At 37.0% G+C, this 21,020-nt stretch overlaps 1 protein-coding gene across 1 annotated transcript; it reads left to right on the forward strand.

Annotated features, from left to right (window-relative positions):
* The first annotated feature begins 1,213 nt into the window (after positions 1–1,213).
* Positions 1,214–5,813, forward strand: LOC137744113 (NADPH:adrenodoxin oxidoreductase, mitochondrial-like). The gene is made up of 13 exons (XM_068483982.1): positions 1,214–1,433; positions 1,584–1,688; positions 1,916–2,029; positions 2,111–2,164; positions 2,773–2,889; positions 3,375–3,484; positions 3,575–3,648; positions 3,866–3,927; positions 4,058–4,256; positions 4,450–4,510; positions 4,693–4,760; positions 5,132–5,277; positions 5,430–5,813. The coding sequence occupies exons 1-13, from the start codon at positions 1,317–1,319 to the stop codon at positions 5,652–5,654; spliced, it is 1,452 nt and encodes a 483-aa protein (XP_068340083.1). The 5' UTR covers positions 1,214–1,316; the 3' UTR covers positions 5,655–5,813.
* The last annotated feature ends 15,207 nt before the right edge of the window (positions 5,814–21,020 follow it).

Consider the following 21,020-nt stretch of genomic DNA (forward strand, 5'->3'; position numbering starts at 1 on the left):
TTGATTGATCATCGGATCCCACAAAGATGATCCGAAGAAGATCCTATTCCGTAAATGTATTGCATAAATCATTAGTACTTGAAGCACTAATAACTGTGAAAATTTTAATATTGATGGAAAAGACATCTTAATTATTTGTTTGTTAACGAGATCATTCAACTAGAACGTCGGTTAAGTCTAATACAGTAGTTGTCTCCTTCATTGTTGTTGAATTCAAATTCTTTCTCCGTAAATGGTGCTGGATTAGTGCATTGCTTGAATGAAAGAAAAAAAAAAATAACGTAAGTCACACAACATGCTCATTCAGAAAGAAAATCTTTGTTACTTGCGTAATCAAAAGGAAAACATTCAACACTTTTAAAACTTTTTCCTTAAGAATCTTCTATATGGACTTTTATTGTGAGAAAGATTTTCTGCCTAATCTTAGCTTGACCTTGAAGAATCGATAGTTCTGAAGTTGACTCATGAGTTTGTGGTTGAGAGTTGGCAATAATTTTAAAAAAAATTATGATCATTTGTAATTTTAAAATTCAAATATTTTAACGCGTACAAAATCAAAATTAGATATTTGTATTGAAATCTATTAACCCACGCCTATGATCATTTGGTTTGATAGCATTAAGTTTCTCTTTTGTTGAAAGATATTTTTAGTTCAAGTTTTATAGACTACTATATTGGAGTTGTGGAAAATAACGCACATGATCACTTGATTCAGCGGCTCCTCCTCTCTCATTAATCTCATCTTCCATTCTTTGTGCATGTACATCCCTAGTATGGAAGGAGAAATACTTTAATAGAGTTTAACTTATCACTAGACCATGTTGAATGACGTTCCTCGTGTTGAGGGACTGTCCTTCGAAAGTTGGCCTCGTCATTGGGTTCAAACATGTCAATTATAGAATTAACAATGCTTAGTCTTTACATTGCTGAAGAGGTCATGAATTCGAATTTCTTGAAGGACTATATTGGAGCAATAGAAAATCAACCAGATTAGATTGAAGTCAGCAAAGAACAAAGATTGGACTGGATTTGAACACGCTACTCTTAATTCACACATCATTCATGAAAATGAATAAGGCCAGTTAACTATGGGCTTTCAAAGCCCAAAGTCTAAATATCAAATCCAGAGATCCGACTCGGTCCAAAACCATCCGATCCATGGGCCGGAGCTCCAACTCCGACCCTGAAGATTCACCCGCAAACCCGAAAAAGAAGAAAAAGAAGAAGAACCCGTAGGTCGAAAGTCGAAGATCCCGACTTCCTCCGCCACACTCACACCGTCACTGCCTCGATCAAATTCTTATGCCAACCAAAAAATGGCGAATTTTCAAGCTCGGACATGGCTTTACAGAACCTTCTCGACCGTCGCTTCTCAGCCTCTTCGCGTCTGCGTAGTCGGAAGCGGACCTGCTGGCTTCTACACTGCTGAAAAGGTAATCACTTTTTGTATTTGTGCTTTTGCTTGCGTTGAACTGTTTGGTAACTGATTGAACTGAAAGAAGTCAAGATTTTGTTTTCGATTAAGTTTAATAAAGTTTTGGAATTTAATTTGGTTTGGTTTGGTTTGAATTGAGCTGAATTAGATGCTGAAGGCGCACCAGGAAGCAGAGGTGGATATCATTGATCGGTTGCCAACGCCTTTCGGATTAGTCCGCTCCGGCGTCGCGCCTGATCATCCCGAAACAAAGGTGACAACTTTACTGTTAATCTCAGTTTCTTTATATTTTGAGAAATTTTAATTGAAATAGTTCGGGAGAATTTGAAGTTTTTGAACTGATGCATTGTTGATAATCGATATAAATTTTCGCGAATAAGGAGTATTGTATGGATTTTGTTTGTTTATTTTGTTAAAGTCTTGGTGTGGCGGGAAATAAATCTCTTATTTGAGCTTAGTTTATCAGAAAACTTGCAACAGATTGTGGTGAACCAGTTTACGCGAGTTGCACAACATGAACGCTGCTCGTTCTTTGGAAACATCACCCTTGGATCCTCTGTAACTCTCCCGGAGCTACGTGAGTTGTACGATGTGGTGAGTTCCTATTCAATAATAATACTAAATGTAGTTACTGTTATGGCTATTTGTTTGTCATGAACACTACGCAATACGCAGGTTGTGCTTGCCTATGGAGCTGAGAGTGATAGAGGTCTTGGTATCCCAGGAGAAGTATGTTTTTGTTGTTTTGGTTTTGTATCTTTAGTATTATGGTGCTCTGTGATCAGCAGGATGACAATGTTTATACAAAATAAAAATTTTTGGTCCAGTGCTTTTGATTCTTTAAGGATTAATTATGAGGGTTCCAATTGGTGAAGCCTCTTGTCACACCAGAGGCCCGAGATCAAATCTGCCTTCCTATGGGACGTGTATAGTATGTGAAATATATTTATTTGGCAACTTTGCTAATATATTTTGAAAAGTTTGGCCATTTTTTTAAATTTTAATATTTTATTTCAAATATTTATTTATTTCTATTTCTTCAACAATATGTTAAAAAGACGTATAAAATATGTGAATTTTATATTTATTATTAAAAAATGTGTGAAAATAACATGTATTAAATGCATAAAGTACGTTTGTGCTTGTATAATATGTGTATCGTGTGTTGGACTTTTAGAAAACCTGCAATTTAATGAACAATTGAAATGTGTACAGAAAACGGAAGTACTTTTGAAATGTACTTACGTACATGTATTATATGCCAATTTATTAACTATGATTGCAACCAATGTTGTTTATTTATCTTTTTAAAGTTGTTGGTTTATATCTCTTTCTAGGATTTGAGTGGTGTATATGCAGCCAGAGAATTTGTTTGGTGGTATAATGGGCACCCAAATTGCAGATACCTAAATCCCGACTTGAAGAGTTCTGATACTGCTATAATTCTTGGTCAGGTATCCACCGTATCTTCAGACTTTAGGAAACAAGTTCATAAATATAATTATCCTTCTCTTGAGTTACTGACATGAGGTTGGTTAATATATGTACTTTGCTATCCTTGTCACTACACATAAATTGCTGCAGCTTAATCCAGATTACTTATTGCTGCATTCAATACAGGTGGGAACTATATGACTAGTTGTCAGGCAATAGGGGTGGTGCTAAATAACATTGGTTTGTCACGTCATGTTACCATCCTTGAAAGTTCGGGCCAATAATTTGTTTATTTGAAGTTAGGATAATGAATTAAGTGAACAGTGACTTGGAGGGTATTGAGTATAGTTTGGGTAATAAGAATAAACCATAGGTGAGTTTAGTAGTATATGCTGGTTCAGATATTCAGAAAGTGTAAACATTTTTACTCTTGAGGGACAAACATATAGCCTTTTATTACATAACAGTTTTTATACCTTGCAAACCCAGCTCCTTTTGATTTCAGGGCAATGTAGCTCTTGATGCTGCACGTATTCTTTTACGCCCAACAACAGAATTGGCCACAACTGATATTGCAAGCCATGCTTTGGCAGCTCTTGAAGATAGCTCTATAAGGTTTGATATCTCATATCCTGAGAGTAACCAGTTACATAAAATTGTTGATTTATCTCGATTTCATGTTCATTGATATTAGTGTCATGTCAGGAAAGTGTATTTGGTTGGAAGGCGGGGACCGGTCCAAGCAGCTTGCACTGCTAAGGAGCTTCGTGAAATTCTTGGTGAGTCTTAACATGAGAGTGAGACTCATTTTAGTTCAAGTGAAGCGTGTTGGCCTTTTGAAATAATATCTGCAAACAGATTTCGTTTGTATATTTTGTCAAAATCATTGGTGTAATTGTTTCATCATCCCCTCACGTAACAAATATTACTGGTGTTCATGTCTGCAAAACTTATTATATGCAGAATTAAAAAAAAATTGATGTCTTTGTTCTTCAGGTATCAAGGATCTACATGTTCACATAAAGGAAACTGATCTTCTCACAACTCCAGCAGATGAGGTATCTCTCTCCCAGAGCTACAGTTATAGTTATTAATTTGAAGTATTCTAAGCTGCTATTGGCGGTATATTAATTCCCTTAATTTTGTTTCCATTGGTGTTTCTATGACTTGTTGCTATGATTTGGTAAGGAAGAGATGAAGAATAATCGAATTCGGAAAAGGGTTTATGAGTTGCTCTCTAAGGCAGCCATGACTAGACCTTCACACCCCAGCTCAGATGCACGTGAACTGCACTTTGTTTTCTTTCGGAAACCAAATAAATTTCTAGAGTCTTATGAGAGAAGTGGCCATGTTTCTGGTGTCAGACTTGAGAAGACAAAACTCATAGGTAATTTGCTCCGCATAAACATTTGTAGTTAAAATTTTCATGCATTTTGCTATGAGGTCAGGCCATATCACATGTAAACACATCACCAAGTCACTGTACCATGGGTTCATTGTCAGGAAGGACTGATGATGGTATTATGAAAGCTGTAATAACGCTAGTGATGACAACTAAATCACTAAATTTCAATTTCTAGGTATTAGCCCAGGAGAACAAACGGCTGCAGGCACTGGACAGTTTGAAGAGCTTGGATGCGGGTATTTTTTCTGAAATTCAACCTTGATTAATTTTATTACTAGAGGCATATTCCTGCAATGTGCATGCAGTTGAATGTGAAATAAAATAAATAAATAAATAAATAAAAAGTTAAAAAAGGGTGGGTGTGGAGAGAGAAAAAATGAGGCACTAACAACGTTGGCAATATACTTTCTTGTTCCAGGATTGTGCTAAAGAGCATTGGTTACAAATCAGTGCCAGTTGATGGCTTACCCTTCGATCATCGGAAAGGTACGTAGATGTTGTTATAGGAAGTAAGCATATTATTCTATCTGAATTTTAGATTTCCTTCAAAATTCTATGTTTTTGCAAAGTTGATATTGTACAAATATGGGGAAGATTATTCTATCTGATGTGCTAATACAAACTTCATATGGAATTGGAATTTTGGTTTGTTGATTCTTTAGAGGGCCTCATTCACCTGTTCCATTAAGGTATTGAATTTTAGCTAAAATTTTCCAATTTCTCGGATCTACTAAATAAGCTTCGTAGCAGAAATGGTTCTAAACCGACACATGAGAATAGCTCACAGGATCACCCCTATATGTATGAAAAGGATCAAGGATGATAATGATGGTCTGATCTGATGGCCTTCTTTGCAGGTGTGGTTCCAAATGTTAGAGGGTGTGTTCTAAGTGATACATCTGGAGATCCAACCCTGCTTGAGAAGGGTTTATATGTATGTGGATGGTTGAAGAGAGGACCAACCGGGATCATTGCTACAAACCTGTACTGTGCAGAAGAAACTGTAAGTGGTCTTTTGTATTGCTTAGATGAAAGGCACTAAGGTTTGTTCATGCCCATCATTAGCAACTCATGAAGCATCTCGAAGCCGATAATTGTCATAGATAATAGTTAATTACGTTGGTCACGTCACTGTTCTGAACGGCACTATTGCAGGTTGCAAGCATATCTGACGACATTAAGCTAGGAAGATTGACATCCTCATCTAACTCAGGCAGGGAGGGTCTCCTCCAACTGCTGGACAATCGGAATGTCAGAGTTATACCATTTCGTGATTGGGAAAAGATAGACTCGGAAGAAAGACGGCTTGGGAACTTAAGAAACAAGCCGAGGGAAAAACTAGCCACGTTGGAGGAGCTTCAGAAAGTAGCAACAGATTAAATACTCTTTTCAGGGTTTCTGTTTTTTCTTTTTTCCCTTTGTTTTTTAGATTTATAGCGAGGTCATTTATTCTTTCACTGAAATACATTATGGTATTCCTGTACTTTAGCCATTAAACTCTTGCTGGCTGGAAATGAATGTAGCTTCTTTGTAGACCAATGGAAATGAATCTCGATATTTCAATAGTTCCTGTAATGTTTACTTATCTGAAATGGGTATGAGAAGAAAAAGAATCATTTTAGTCCTCGATTTTTTCACGTTTACTGACACAAAAGTAATTTGAATTTGTGGGTCCCATCTTAAATATCAGTAATCCATTACCCTAAAAACAACAAATGATATCAATTAGGGGGTAGTTGATTTGATTATTTTCCATCGTATCATTCATTCTTGGTAATAAGTAAACATGCCCTAAAATTTTTCATTTTGTCGAACAGGTTATGACCCTCGTGAATTTCTTACTTGTAAGCACTGTAGTCAGTCCTATCGGAGCATTTTGGTAGTATCAGTTTTTGTTGACCACATATCTAGTTGACATTTGCTTTTAGGTATGTAGGCTCAAAGTCAAAACCCACCATTTTTTTTCTCATGCCAAGCACGTGCAAAAGCTGCCATCTTGAGGTGAACTAGCTGCTCAAAGGTCACATAGTACACATACACACTTATGCTGAAACCTCGCAAAAAATGATTCAACTGTGGAATTTTGGTGGCTCTCAATGTCACACCCACATGCACTTGTTTCACTCAAAAGATTTTGCCAAATTCTGCTGGGCAAACGCTACTAGGGCTCCCAATTTTAGGAAAAGTTATTGTACATGTCCTCTCATAGTTTTGTTCTGAAAGACAACGGTGACTTCATAGACAGACATGCCACATGCAATCTTTAGTCATCAAGCCACACATCCTCGCTCGATTGATGAATATTTAACCATACCATCGTACGTCACATACTTTACAAATATTACGTGAATATCTTCTTAACTTGCTCCGAGACCTTTGAGACGAACCCTTAAGGGCAAGGGTTCTGAACCTAGCTATGAAGCAAAAACAAAAATGTTGTGTGTGATTTAGATTACCACCCACTTCCTTTTTACCTTGTTGAGTTGCCAAGTGATTTTGATGTAGGATGGCAATTCTGACATTGACAAACCACCGATTATAACTTTGAATTATTTAGCTGGTAGAGATTCAGGGCCTCTGCCCCTCCTGGACTCCAATAATTTTGTGATATATTTATTGGGACCCATTAATTGCTGTGGATTCAAGTAGTGCTAGTACAACACTACCTGCAAGCCTTTTGAAGGATGCAACATGTAAGTCACTACCCATGAACTGTTCTAGAATATCAAAGCTGGAATCGTAGTCTTCATTAAAGCTTCCAAGACTTGCAGTAAAAAGGTAAAAATCGAGCATAGGACTGAACAGCCTATATAACTTTAGGTCTCGTCTAGGCAGGAGAAATTTAAATGTCACAGGTGTGTCATTTTCTCTTTTTTTCTGCTTACATGATAATTACGTAAAGAGATTGAGAGAAAAACATATATCCTGTGACATGTAAGTTATTCTTCCCATGCATAAACCCTACCTTGCTTCAGTTACGTAGTATGATTATATGAGAGAACCAGTTCAAACAAATGATGCAGGATTTGGGTACTAACAGAAACGTTTCTTTCGTTTTGGCTTAGCTGGTTTTTGCTGCAGGTAAGTCATGTGGCTTGTGTCCAGTGTGCTTTTACCGTTCAGTCAACCACATTGCTAGGAAATTCTGGTGTAATCTGGGAGGCTTTCGTTTCACCGAGTGTTAACTAAACGATTTCTGACGGTTAGGAACTTATAATGGTTTGTAATCTACTTGTAACTCTTTCTCTACAAAATGATGAATTCTTCTGTGGGTCTGGAGATCTTCGGTTGCATACAAGAGTCTTCATGCACATACGGTGTTTACACTTGAATCTCTCTTACAAATTAGGGTTCTTTCACAAATCTCATAAACATACGATTGATAGTGTTATATATGCAACCAAAAATAAAACTTGGGAGTTGGGAGTGACACAAAAAAGATTAAGACCAGTGTTAGGATCTACACTCGTACCTGAATTAATTGTAATAATCAAAATTAATTGACACGTCCATTTCTCATAAAGTAAAACGAATTAGTGTGACTTGAGATTGAGTTGAAAGACATAAAACATTATAATTCACATTCGAGACTTAATTCTAAGGTAATGCCAAAGGTGATATGTTGTTACTTTTCTAGTGCTCATCCAGAACAATACAAGATTACATTTAGCTTTTTCTGGTTATGGATCTGCAATGATGCCTCATTAGTACTAGGGTTTTCTATCTAATTCCTCTCCATGTGGTGGGCTCCATTGGCCTCTCTTATCCAGTGTGTCTGATGTGCAATATGTGCTATAATTCATAGATGGCTATGATGGATTTGCCATTTGGGACTAAAAGAAAAAGGATATTTATTCCTTTTCATGTTTATTCAAATACAGAATGGGGTCAGGTGGGTGCTATTTTGAAGATTCATGCTGTCTCCTAACCCTTACCAGAAAGTCTTTGCTCTGACTATGACAACCATTTGGGATGTTCGAGAGCCATCTGTTTAAGGCCTTGTTTGCTTCAAGCAACTAATCGATCTAAACTTTGAGATTTTACGGTGGCGGTGTTCTAATCTATTTACACTGTTATATGTTTTAGCGTTCACGCATGACAATGTATCATTGAAACTCAAGTTATCCATCATAGCCTCCAAGTGCATGGAAGTTCTTCTTGTGTATGGGTTTATTGTTGTTGCTTTAATCTTCATGCATGATAATATGTTGTTGATTTAAGGTACTGTCATTGTAGCGTCTTAAGTGCATGCATATCGAGTAATTGTTGCTGCACAAGATTTAGATTGACTGACCATGGCACTAAGAGGATTCAAAAATGTGATGATCATGACACGCAGAAAGATTAGAATCCCTCATATTGGTGGAGGACCTAGCTTTATCTTATCACGTTGTTAACTCGTGAGATTACTGTAACAAAAGTGAAGGGCATTGGGGACCCACCACAAAAAATATGGAGTAGAATCAGTAGATCACCAGTTGAGCTTGGCCAAACACCATAAGAAAAGCACTGTATCACATCTCAGCAGGGATGTGAGGTAAGTTTTTGACACAAGCGATTTTAAAAGAAGAGAGGATTCTAACACGAATCGTTCGGTGGACGAATAAACGCACTTAATCACGTAAGTTGCAAGCCGTATACAGATGTGAAGCAAAGTTTCAAGGCATTGTGATTGAAACTAAGTGTAGGTTTGCTTTGGCTGCTTGGAAACCACTCTCTTTGTTCCAACACTGCCCTATAACACCACACGACTGCTGCCTCCTTGAAGGCCCACCAACAAGAGGCAACAAGTTTGGTACTTGAGGCCCACGCACCATTTGTGGGCCCTCTTTGGAGATTTCATTTCAATATGTTCATTATTTGAAAAAGAATTGAAAGTACACTTTTGTTAATTTTAGCTATTGACATTTTCCAATTAATTCAATTCAGCAACCGAAAATTAGAGGGATGGGATGAGAAATAAAAATTGAAGTGTGAATGACACTACCTGTAACATCCCATATCGTCCAGGGGAGTGATCCTTAAATGTATATTCTCATCCCTACTTAGCATGAGGCCTTTTGGGAGCTCACTGGCTTCGGGTTTCGTAGGAACTCCGAAGTTAAGCGAGAAGGAGGCTTAAGCAATCCCATGATGGGTGACCCACTGGGAAGTTGCTCGTGAGTTCCCAAAAACAAAACCGTGAGGGAATGGTAAGCCCAAAGCGGACAATATCGTGCTACGGTGGTGGAGCGGGCCCGGGAAGTGGTCCGCCCCGGGCCGGGATGTGACACTACCCTTTTGAAAAGAAAAAAAAAATGTTAAAAATAGGTGAAGAATAAAGCTGAAATTTTGAAAAGGCGAAGAAAATGTAAATAACACCATCCTTTAGAATAAAACAAAAATTTTGAAAAGATTTTATCTCGAGGAATAGGCGAAGAAGAAATTCGAGTTTGCATTATGGTGCTTAATTCTTCATTAGTAAGTGGTTTAGAATGATATATCGTTATCAAGCATGTTGTTTAATATCTTAATGGATGTGATGTTAGATTGTTGGGTATGTGTTTCGTGTTCGAAAATTTTTACTTCTCTAAATTAATTTAAAAGTTTCAAACTCTCCTCCTTCTCTTTTGTAATAATAAATTTAAAAACTAATAATAATACATCATCATCAAGACCATCTACAGTATAAAAATGTAGAATTATCCTAATTGTTGACAAAATTCCAAAGCTTGGGATGAGGTTGAAGAAAATCTGCTTTTGAACTTTGGGATAAGTTTGGATTAGAACACAATTAAATTACAGTTATGCTCCATTATTTGGTGACCCCACAACACAAAACCTCATTTCTCAAAGTGTTGCTAAAAGAGATTTTATCATGAACAATATTGGTCATATTGGTCATGACATGACATGCCAATTAACTTTACAATGTATTGATATTTTTATTTATTTGTAAGTGAAATATTTTAGGTTAAATTTTCTGAATAATGAGTTTAATATTAAATTATTATAACTTTGTGCAATGTGTTGGCCAACCCAAATTTTTAATCTTCTAGTTAAATATATTGTTATATCAAAACAAAATATGAATAAGGAGATTTTTTAATATAACATTTATCATATCATGCCAGTTAGTTTTACGGTATATTGATATTTCTATCTACTTATAAGTGAAATATTTTAAATTCGAATTTTCTGAATAATGAGTTGATTACTAAATTATTATAGTTTTGTCCAACGTGTTGCCAAACCCAAATTTTTAACCTTCTAGTATAAATATATTGTTATATCAAAACAAAATATTAATCATGGAATTCAATGTTAAAAATATTGCGTTGATCCTAGCCGTTGACAAGTTTTTACTGTTTTGATCAGTGAAATTCCATGCATCCAAAGGGTAGATATAAAGGAAAAAAACAAAATTACCTTGACCCAAAATTAATTTTTATATTTACCAGAAAAATAATGAAGAAATGTAAATTTTCTATTTTCTATTTTGGTAAGTATTAAAAAAATAATGATAAAAAGTTGAGCGGGACTTGTTGCGAATGGGTCGCCGGTTGCTTTTTAGTGTGTTGTGGCAATGTGGCATCCACACCACCACCACAAGCGTAACGCCGTTTGTCCCCCACCAACCGGTCTTCTTTGTAACCGTGCAAACTTCAATACCGTCCACTCCTTTAGCCTCTATTTATGAATTTGATTGACGAGATAGGTCATATTTGGAATTTTAAAATATTCATTTTCTAGAAGAAAAAAAAAAGGTCGAAATATATGAGAACAAAATAGCAAGTTTTCGGTACGAGAAATACTAAGAAAACCTTCTCAAAGACTCTTCATAGATTCTTTACCATTTTAGAGTTTATTGTTAATTATCATGACAACAACATTATAGAACATTATGCAAAAAACATGAGGTGATAGAAAATTCATGGAGAGTCTTCACTTTGAGAAAGTCTCCTTAGCATTTCTTATACCGAGTACTGCTGTATTTTGTACTCATATGTTTTCAAATTTTTTTTAAGAAAATGAATATATTTCAACATTATAATCAAGTTAGCAATGAACGCATCATTGCACCTAAATTCTAATAATAATCAACTCGAGTCTCATTGAATATCTTGAAACTCATATTTTGTAATTTAACATTCAAAAAGTCAATTCATGTCACACTTTGCCCCTACCGTCAAAATCTAGTAATAATTCCTTTGGAACTATAATCATGGTACAAATTGAAACAACTCGTCCCGATTAAATTTACGGAGTTTGGAACAGGGGCATTTTGAACATTTCACGGGTGAAATATATTTTGGGGATTATTTTTGGGCCTTAATTGGTGAGCCGGGCGAGGCCCACCTTCCTTTTTGGCCCTGCGACCCTCCCTTCCTCTTGGCCGCCACGTGGACCTATCTCATATTTTCCCCTCACTTTCTCTTCTTCTCTCTTCTCTCCCCCGAGTTCACTCTCTCAACTCTCTTTCTCTCGCACCAACCTCATCTCCCTCTCCCCTAGCTACACACCCACCCACACGGTGACAACGACAGCAGCACCACCACCATCACCCATCACCAGTGTCGACCTTCTCCCTCCCTCATTCTCTGGGAAGCACATATGCTACCCAACCCCCTTCGACGGGTCTAACGCTTTTGTGACACACCCCGATCGAGATCAGGGCATGCTGGCCGTCACGTGGAAGTGATGTAGCCATGTGCACAGTGCGGAAGCTAATAAAATAATAATAATAATAATACGAATAAATAAAAACTAGCTTTACACAAAGTGACAATAACAAGTGCAAGCGTAAGTGCGACACTACGTTCAGAGCATAAAAGCCTAATGCAGTCCAGGAGAAAACGACGCAACAAAAGCACACCCGAAGGTGATCCTACACTGGTGATCGTCTGTCAGATATGCCGGGGAAATCCTCAGGGAAACCACTAAACGTGCTAGCCAACTAGAACCTGGAGGGGCGCAAAAAAAAAAGCGTGAGTGGGCAAAAACAAAACTTTTCGAAAACCATTTAATAAATAAGTTCTAACCCCTCGCCGTAAAACCTGTATACTTCCTAGAAAATAGAATATATATATATATATATATATGTATATAAGTCATGCTCAGGAATATACTATGCCAAACCTCAAAGTAAAATGCAAGTGCTCAGGTAATATCACATCAATATCATATAATCTGTCAGCTGGAGTCACCTAACGTGACCTGTACGGCTGAATCTAGAGCTCGAATCTCCATCTCACTAACTAGACCTGCACACGAGTCGGAACCACCTAAAGTGGTCTATACGACAAGCCTGGGTGTAACATATATATACGCTCAAGTGCTACGATCACATGAAGGTTGGGCGAATAATCGCGGGTCACCTACGAGTCGGAACCACCTAAAGTGGTCTGTACGACAGGATTGTGCACCTAACTTGGATCCAAGCTGAGCGTGTGGTGCGGGAGGTGAACATCACGTGAAGGACTGTGCCCAACTCTGGGCGGGAGCACTAACACCGGGGGTGCAGGTTATGAGCTCTCTATGTATCTCAAATCACTACTGAATGTAAACGTAAATCACAACTCACCTGGCACTTACCTGTGCGTCTGCAGCACCAACATACATATATATATAAACAATTTACAATGCATAAACAACGGCAAACTATAGGCATGGCATATAAACAATTAAACTTTCTAATTCAATTTTTGGGAAAAATATAAGTATATAGGTATATATGGAAAACCAAAAGCCCACTCACAAGTAAGTGGAAGGGTCGTAACCCCCCTGCCTCGAGTGACCACGCTCGTCCTCGGGATAGGATTCATTTATATGCGAAACAACTATAAAAACGATAATTTTTAAAGCACATAAACAACTTAAGAAATAACTTCTCATACAATGCTCAAATGGGGTGTATGAATACACCAACGTGATCTACTCAACCTCAGGAACATCCCCATATTTTTAAAATAATTTTTCACCGTCGCACGCGCCCCCACGTGCCGGCCACGCGCAGGCACGTGCCTGGCACGCTGACGGCGTCAGTTAACGCCGTCAGGAATATTCCGTTAACTTTAACGGATTCCATCAACAGCGTTAGGAATATTCCGTCCAAACTGACGGAATATTCCGTCGTCTTCTCCGGCGAGGCTTCGGCGTCGTCGCCATCGCCGGAAAATCGGGAAAATTTCAAATCGTGATATCTTCTTCGTTTTTCAACCAAATTTCACAAAATTGGTACCAAAATGAAGCTTACAACGAGAGGAACAAAATCATATCACTTTCAAGTGCTAAAATCCACGAAATCTCACCGGGAAAATAACCCCAACTCTGGCCAACCTCGAAACTCGTGATCCCGACGTCCAAAACCTTCAAACGAACTACCCCGAGCCTCCTAAGGACCTCACCAAGCTTCCTACAAGCTTGAAATTCCCAAAAATATAAGAATTTACTTGTGCATGAACAGTACCAAAAATCGGGTATCCCGAGTTCGATGTGAAAACGTATCCTTACCTGAAATGGGTATGGTTGGACTCCAATGAACCTCACGAGCATGGATATGTACTTTGTTTCTTCGATCTGTGAAGATTTGGGTGGTTTTGGAGTGTGTCCGTACGAAATGGATGGAAATGAGAGGGAAAGGGAGCTCGGGACAGGGTGCAGGGCAGGGGAAAAAAGTGTGGGGTGCAGGAGAGTGTGTGTGTGGCCCAAAACATGCCAACAAAAATCCAAAAACAACCACACAACGAAAATCACACTAGGGGCAAAATCGTCTTTTCACGCGTACGTTTTAAAATTTTCGGAACGGGCTGTCACACTTTGAGCCATTTCCTGCCCATGACTGGACCTGAAAATGGTAAAATCCTAATCTACTCTTGGTGGTCTTCATTTTGGTGGGTAAATCACATGCTAGGATGGAGAATTAGAGTTGAACGGAGCTCGGGAAGCTCCGGCTTCCTCATTCGCCAATCTGGCTTGAAAACTGGGTCGTTTTGACCCAAACCCGGAAACCCAGTTATAACACAGGCCTTTGGGCCGTGCAAACCCGGGCCTTCGGCCCACTAAACCTAGCCCAAGTCTAATAGCCCTAAAGCTTAAACCCAAGGCATTCGTGTCACATCCCGGCCCGGGCGGGACCACTTCCCGGGCTCGACTCCACTACCGTAGCACGATATTGTCCGCTTTGGGCTTACCATTCGCTCACGGTTTTGTTTTTGGGAACTCACGAGCAACTTCCCAGTGGGTCACCCATCATGGGATTGCTCTAGCCCCCTTCTCCTTAACTTCGGAGTTCCTACGGAACCTGAAGTCAGTGAGCTCCCAAAAGGCCTCGTGCTAGGTAAGGATGAGAATATACATATAAGGATCACTCCCTTGGGTGATGCGGGATCTTATAATTCGGCTCTATCTAAACTCAAACCCAAACCTAGGCCTAAGCTCAACCTTGCAGCCCAAACCCATTAAACCTTTGGCCCAAAACTCTTGGCCCAACCCATGTGGAACCAACCTAGAATGACCTAAAATGGCGCATAGCGGTGTGTGCAGCGGAGCGTGGACGCCACCCCGTGGCGTCATGTGAGGGCGCATGCAACAATGCATGGAGGTATCAGAGGTCTCCCCTTATGTTTTTTGACATCCTGAATTCGTTTATGACATCTGTTTCCCAAAATTCAACCGTTTTAGTATAGTTTTATTAATTGGTATCTTTTTGTGCTTAGGTGCAATTGTGTATGGCGTTTCCATCCTCTCTTGTTTGCATGGCTCTTCGACGGCAAAGTATCTGATAGTGGACCTCTTCTAAAATGCATATTTTACTATTAGAACTGCATACACGAAAAACATGATTTAATGGTTACGTTTTATGAAACGTTTATGAGTAAATTAGATTTACACTTTATGAGATATCATGCTTTACTGAGAATATTTTGGGATACCATACTTTATCGATTTTTAACGTTCTTTGTAGTATATATGATTGATGACTATATACTATGAAGATATTTTAAGATATAATGTTCGAGCTACTGAGCTCCGTTGAGATATATGTACTTATGTTTGGAAATATTATGTTCAATGATTTTTGTGCTTATCTAGTGGTCACTATTCTACCTACGGATGATGATACTTATATTGGCTTCGGCTGGGGGTTGTAGTGCCTATGGGCGGAAGATACTTATATTGGCTTCGACTGGGGGTTGTAGTGCCTACGGGCGGAAGATATTTATATGGCTTCAGTCGGAAGAGTTCTATATGGCTTCGGGTGGGAGATGATAACACTACTAAGCACACTATATATGATATATGTTTTATGAAGTTTTATGGCATGCTAGGGTTTTCGGAAAACCTATTACTTATTATGCTATATGAGTTTTCATAAAATTTTGGGGTTAGTACATTGATGAATAACTATTTCAGTATTACTTATATATCAACTTGGTCCACTCATGTTTGTTTTGCGCCCCCTCAAAACTTAGAATTGAAGCATACAATTTCAGCATCAAGGCACTCCCGCATCGACATCTTCGAGTCCTCTCGGTGTAGGATCCATTCCTTTGTTCATTCAATTTTATATTATTTATTTTTAGTGTTTTAGATTAGTTGTATATTCTGAACACGTTCCTCATTTGTATATTAATTATATTTAAATTTATAAGTCCTTTGTATATTCATCGGTTCTCATGCATATTAGTTGGCTTCATCACGTTCAAGTGTCGGCTAGCATGTGTCTACCTTGGTGTTTGGAGGATATCAGGGTCGGGCATGTCACAAATAGAATAATTGTTGTTGAAAAGTGTGCCATATAAGTGCTATACGCTACAAATTTAAGAGAGATTTTTCAATGTGACCGGCACACGAGGTGGTACACCACATGTCATTATATAAATGATAGGATATGTATGTTAAAAAGTTAATAACCTAAAAAATAAAATTTCCCACCACTTACATAAAAACACATGGTGCATCACTCATGTTCCCGTCACAATAAAAAATTTCTCCAAATTTAACAATCGTGTTTCACTTTTCACTTTTATTTATGCCAACAAACCATTTTAATGATTTGCTAACTAGTTTAGCGGTAAGAGAAAAGTGAAACACGAGTTAAGGTTTATAATGTCAAGTGATGAAGTTTAAATTTCAGAGTGTTAAGTGAAATTCAAATTAAATCTCAAGATTATTTCCGTAAATAAGCTAATCTAAACTATATATTGGTAGAACCCTGATTATCAACCAAAACTTCATAAAAGTACCAACCTTCTAATCAAAATGGAACAGCAATAAAAATTATGGGCAATTTAGTAATTACATGAATACAAATTTTATTGTTTTTTACATGAGCGTCACAGCCATGTAATAATAACAGCCCTGTTTAAAAATTCAAAATTAAATTTTAAAAAATTAGCAACTGCAATTGAAGTGGTTGGGGCGGGGAATTTGGTGGGTATAGTTGGGGGCGATGAGAAGTGGGGATCAACGGATGAGGAAGGGAGGAGAGGGGAGGGGAAGGGAAGGGAGGGGAGGTGGCTTTTGGCTTGGATTTCCATTGTTTTCCTTTAAATTTTACATTTAAATGACTTTTAAATCCAGACATCCATTGGAACCATGGTGCCACAGGTAGCGATTCAGCGGTTCATGGTTGTTTGGTACAGTGCGAAAAAGCACAGATTAGTTTGTACATTGCTCTCTTCTTTTGTTCTCTTTTTTCATTTTTCTTTTTCTTTTTTCAATCGTCATCCCTGCTCATGATAAGTCGTAATAAATACGAAATAAATTTAGTTGCACATGCGAACTATTGAAATTCTACACCTGTTGTAAGATGACATTAGTTTAAAAAAAAAAAAAAAAGAGTTGAAAAATCCCGTCACTTTAGAAGAAATCAAATTAGCTTTATTTACTTTTTTTTCTAATATTTCTCTTGATTATAAATTAGTAGTTCGTTTAAAATGGCTAAAATCATTTTATAATGTAATTTTGGGTTTCAAAAATTTTAAGTGCTTCTTACGAAACAAAAATATTTTTAATCATTTAAAAAAAAATAACTTGCGACAGAAGAAACATCTATTGTTTTTTCTTTTATTTCAGTGCTGTTTTGCGGGTAAATGATTGTGCTTTCTTTTCAGTCAAATTTGTTTCAGTCGTCAAAATTTTCCGGGAAAGTTCTCAAAATTTCCGAGCATCCAAACGACAGCTAGCTGCCGGCACATACAAACACAAATCACAGAGAGTCACTTCCCCATCAACCCACACTCTCTTCCCAATTCCTCAAACTGCCGTTTTTATCATTTTTTTCTAACTGGGCGTTTAGGGGCATCTCCATCCATGTCAGCTTTCCCACAAAGTCTCTCACTTTCCCACCCGACTTTTCCCTTTCTTTCCCGCAATCCAAACACCGAATCCGCCAAAACAATCCCCACCCCCACCCCCGCCTGGGATTTCCCTATCCGCCTTGAAAATTCCGACTGTGTTTTCCAGTCCCGTCCCTTTCCGTAATTTCCTATTGCCAGCCACACGTTCGCGGCGCGAATTCCAATTTTTCTAGCTTTTTTGACCTTTTTTTGCTAAGTTTTTTTTATTTTTAAATAAATATTGAGGGAATAATATAAAATTAGGTTAAATAATCGAAAATTAGGTAAAAGGTTCATAAACTTTTTGTTATTTGAGTTCTTATAAATTTGTCCGTGCAAAATTTAGGGCTCGTGTCACTTTGGTCCTCATTTTTTATTTTTTATTTTTTATCAAACGATAAATTTTGTTAGATTAAATGTTAGATTAGTCATCGATAGTATTCGAACCCACACCGTCATGCAAAGTTCAACTCCTTTCTATCATTGTAGTAAAAGAGCACTTGTGGTTGGTAGTTGTTTTTTTGTTCGAACAAACAACATAGTTTTTTTTTTTTTGTCGAAAAAGTAATGTTCATTAAAACTTTACAAGCCAACCCAAGGGAAAGCAGAATAACCCAAAATACACTTGGAGAAAGCTAAACTACAAAAGCCTAGCCCAATAAACAAACAAATAGAAAATAAAGGATTATGCTAATGAGACCAAATTTTAAAATCAAATTTACAAATTAAATGATATATCACCAATAGGAAATAAACACGTTAAACAATACTTAAGTAATAATCCAAACATCAACATCCACATCATTGGTTAACAAAATTTGGTTTAGAAATTTGGTCTCCTTAGCATTACCCGAAAATAGAACCCTAATCTCAATCCTTCAGAAAGAAACAGCTCTGCCGTTGCAGCATGAACGTCTTGCCAGCAGTTACCAACGCAACAACACTAGAGAAAACGATCGAGTGGTCAATTTGAACAAGACATCATAGTACAAAAATTGCAAACCCGTAAGTAGAAGCACACCAGAGCTATATTTACCGAAAACGCCAGACCGAGAAACAGTCACCGGATCAAGTCCCCTTCACTAAACTCAGCAAATATATACAACAAAGTAACATATGGTAGAAGGTGAGGCTAAAGGGGCATGTAAAATACCCTTACTTTGACCAAAGTCGTAGAACACTTGACCTCGAGAGGAATTCGGTAAACCGGTTGAGGGAAGGGAAGGGAAGTGAGGGAGGAAAATGGATATGGTGCCCATTTTTGGTTTGGAGCCAAAGAGCAAAGAATAGGGTGGGGATGGATAATGAGGAAGGGATGGTGGGAAACAAAAGAACATAAGGCAGATAACCGAGGAAGGGGCATGAAGCCCAAATCTGAGACAAACTCAGGGAAAATTTAAGACAAAACTCAAGGACAACTGAGAAAAACTAATAAGAAAAATGAGAAGAGAGTGGAAAGGAAGAAGAGAATGAGGGAAGGATGAGAAAAAAAGGGGTTGCCATCGGTACCAAGCCAAAGGCTAGGGTCGGCGACGAATATGTTTCATAAGAACAAACCATATAGTTAAATTATTTATCTTTGAGAAGAAGTGAGTTGAAATGCATCTATAGGAAGAAGAATTATGTGGCTGATCAGTTGACAAATTAGAGTTTTAATATGGATATTGGTGTTCATGTGTTTAATAAGCCTTTTGCTTGGATTGAATCATCGCTCATGGATGATATTTTATTGAACTAACACAAGAGAGTAAAATAAAAAATTGAAATCGATCAAATCACTTTGAGATTTGAATTGTATTGAATTAGGCATACATATTAAAACTAGAGACATCATTAGTCAGTTAAATATATAATATTGGTGTTTATATATAATGTACATATAATATTATTAATCCTATCATCGCTCATGGATGATATTTTACTGAACTAATACAAGAGAGTACAATAAAAAATTGAAATCGATCAACCCAAATCACTTTGAGATTTGAATTATATTGAATTAGGCATACATATTAAAACTAGAGACATCATTAGTCAGTTAAATATATAATATTAGTGTTTATATATAATGTACATATAATATTATTAAGGATTAAGTACCTAAAAGCCTCTAACCTTTTAGCGTTATTCCAAATTAGTCGCAACCTTTTTAAATTTTTCAGTAAGTACCCAACTATTGAAAATATCATATCCGTTAAATCCCAATTGAGTTTCTGTTAAATTACCTAGGGCTTACTTTGTCTCCAACATCAATATAAGGTTATGGAAGCATGGGTTCCACCAAGTAACGGTCACCATCACCCTACTTAGGCTTTCACCTCCAAACCCAACGCACAACCATAAACTCCACTCTACAACTCAAGCAGCCAAAATTAAGAAGAAGGTTATGAAGATTGCTGAAATAGTATGAATTGCTATGATGTGGCCACCACCATCTTTACCGCCTACAAAGAAGAATTTAAAGCTTTACTAGCAAAAATTGGCGAAGAAGGAAATCACATGAGCAGAAACAAGCTCATTGGCACCTTATCTAACTTCTTAACCTTCTTCTTTGCTAAGAAATTTCCTCATCTTCATTTTTGTTTTTCATTTTATTCGTGTATTTGTTTTTTCGTCTTCATTTCCTTTTTGAATTTATTTTTAATATTATTTTAGTATCCAAATAAGCAAATAAGTGGGACTCATTGTTGCCACATGTATGTTTAACGACAAATTAACTGAGACTTAACGGATGTAACATTTACAATAGGTTGAGTATTTATTTGAAATGTTTAAAAATGTTGAGACCAATTTAGAATAAGTTAGAGAATTTTAGGTACTTAATCCTAATATTAATTTATATATTTTATTATATACAGTTTAGTTTGGTTAAATCACGGTTTGTAATGCATGAAACAAAAAGGTTTGATTCGATCTTATTAACCGATTGAACAAAAAAAAAAAAAAAAAAAACAAATCAACCCATTTTGGTGGTTTTCTGGATTTTAAGGTCATTTACCCCGCCCTAGTAAAAACAATTTTTTTTATTTCTTCAATGTGGCGATTAAATAAAAATTTTCATAACCAACCGATTGACTTTGTGTTGGTTGGTTTGTTATGTTTTACAATACATAAGGAATAGAAGGAATTTTGAGCAAGTAAATATTTAAAGTGATCAATTTTTGTAATAAAAGTCGTTTTTTTTAGGGGAACATTTAAAATTAACCCATTATAGTTTATTATTGTTAATAAAAGCCAAACCCAAAGGTTTCCACTTTATTTCTCAAGTTGTCTATTTAAAAATCGACCAAAAAGAAAAGCTGTCTATTCAATTTTAATTTTTAATTCCCACACTTTCCTTGCTCTTTATTTTCTTTTGTGTAATTTTTTTAATATATTCATTTTCTCCGTTACAGAGTACTGAGTACTGGGAGAGTGTATCTTA

The sequence above is a fragment of the Pyrus communis genome, chromosome 1 (genome assembly GCF_963583255.1).
Source record: "Pyrus communis chromosome 1, drPyrComm1.1, whole genome shotgun sequence".
In the NCBI taxonomy this organism is placed as follows: domain Eukaryota; kingdom Viridiplantae; phylum Streptophyta; class Magnoliopsida; order Rosales; family Rosaceae; genus Pyrus; species Pyrus communis.

Bases quoted from the DNA above. Each gene is read 5' to 3' on its own strand.
- LOC137744113 (XM_068483982.1), top strand. From the start codon at position 1,317: ATGGCGAATTTTCAAGCTCGGACATGGCTTTACAGAACCTTCTCGACC. The intron at 2,030-2,110 runs GTGAGTTCCTAT...CGCAATACGCAG, and splicing joins TACGTGAGTTGTACGATGTG to GTTGTGCTTGCCTATGGAGC. The intron at 2,890-3,374 runs GTATCCACCGTA...TTTTGATTTCAG, and splicing joins CTGCTATAATTCTTGGTCAG to GGCAATGTAGCTCTTGATGC.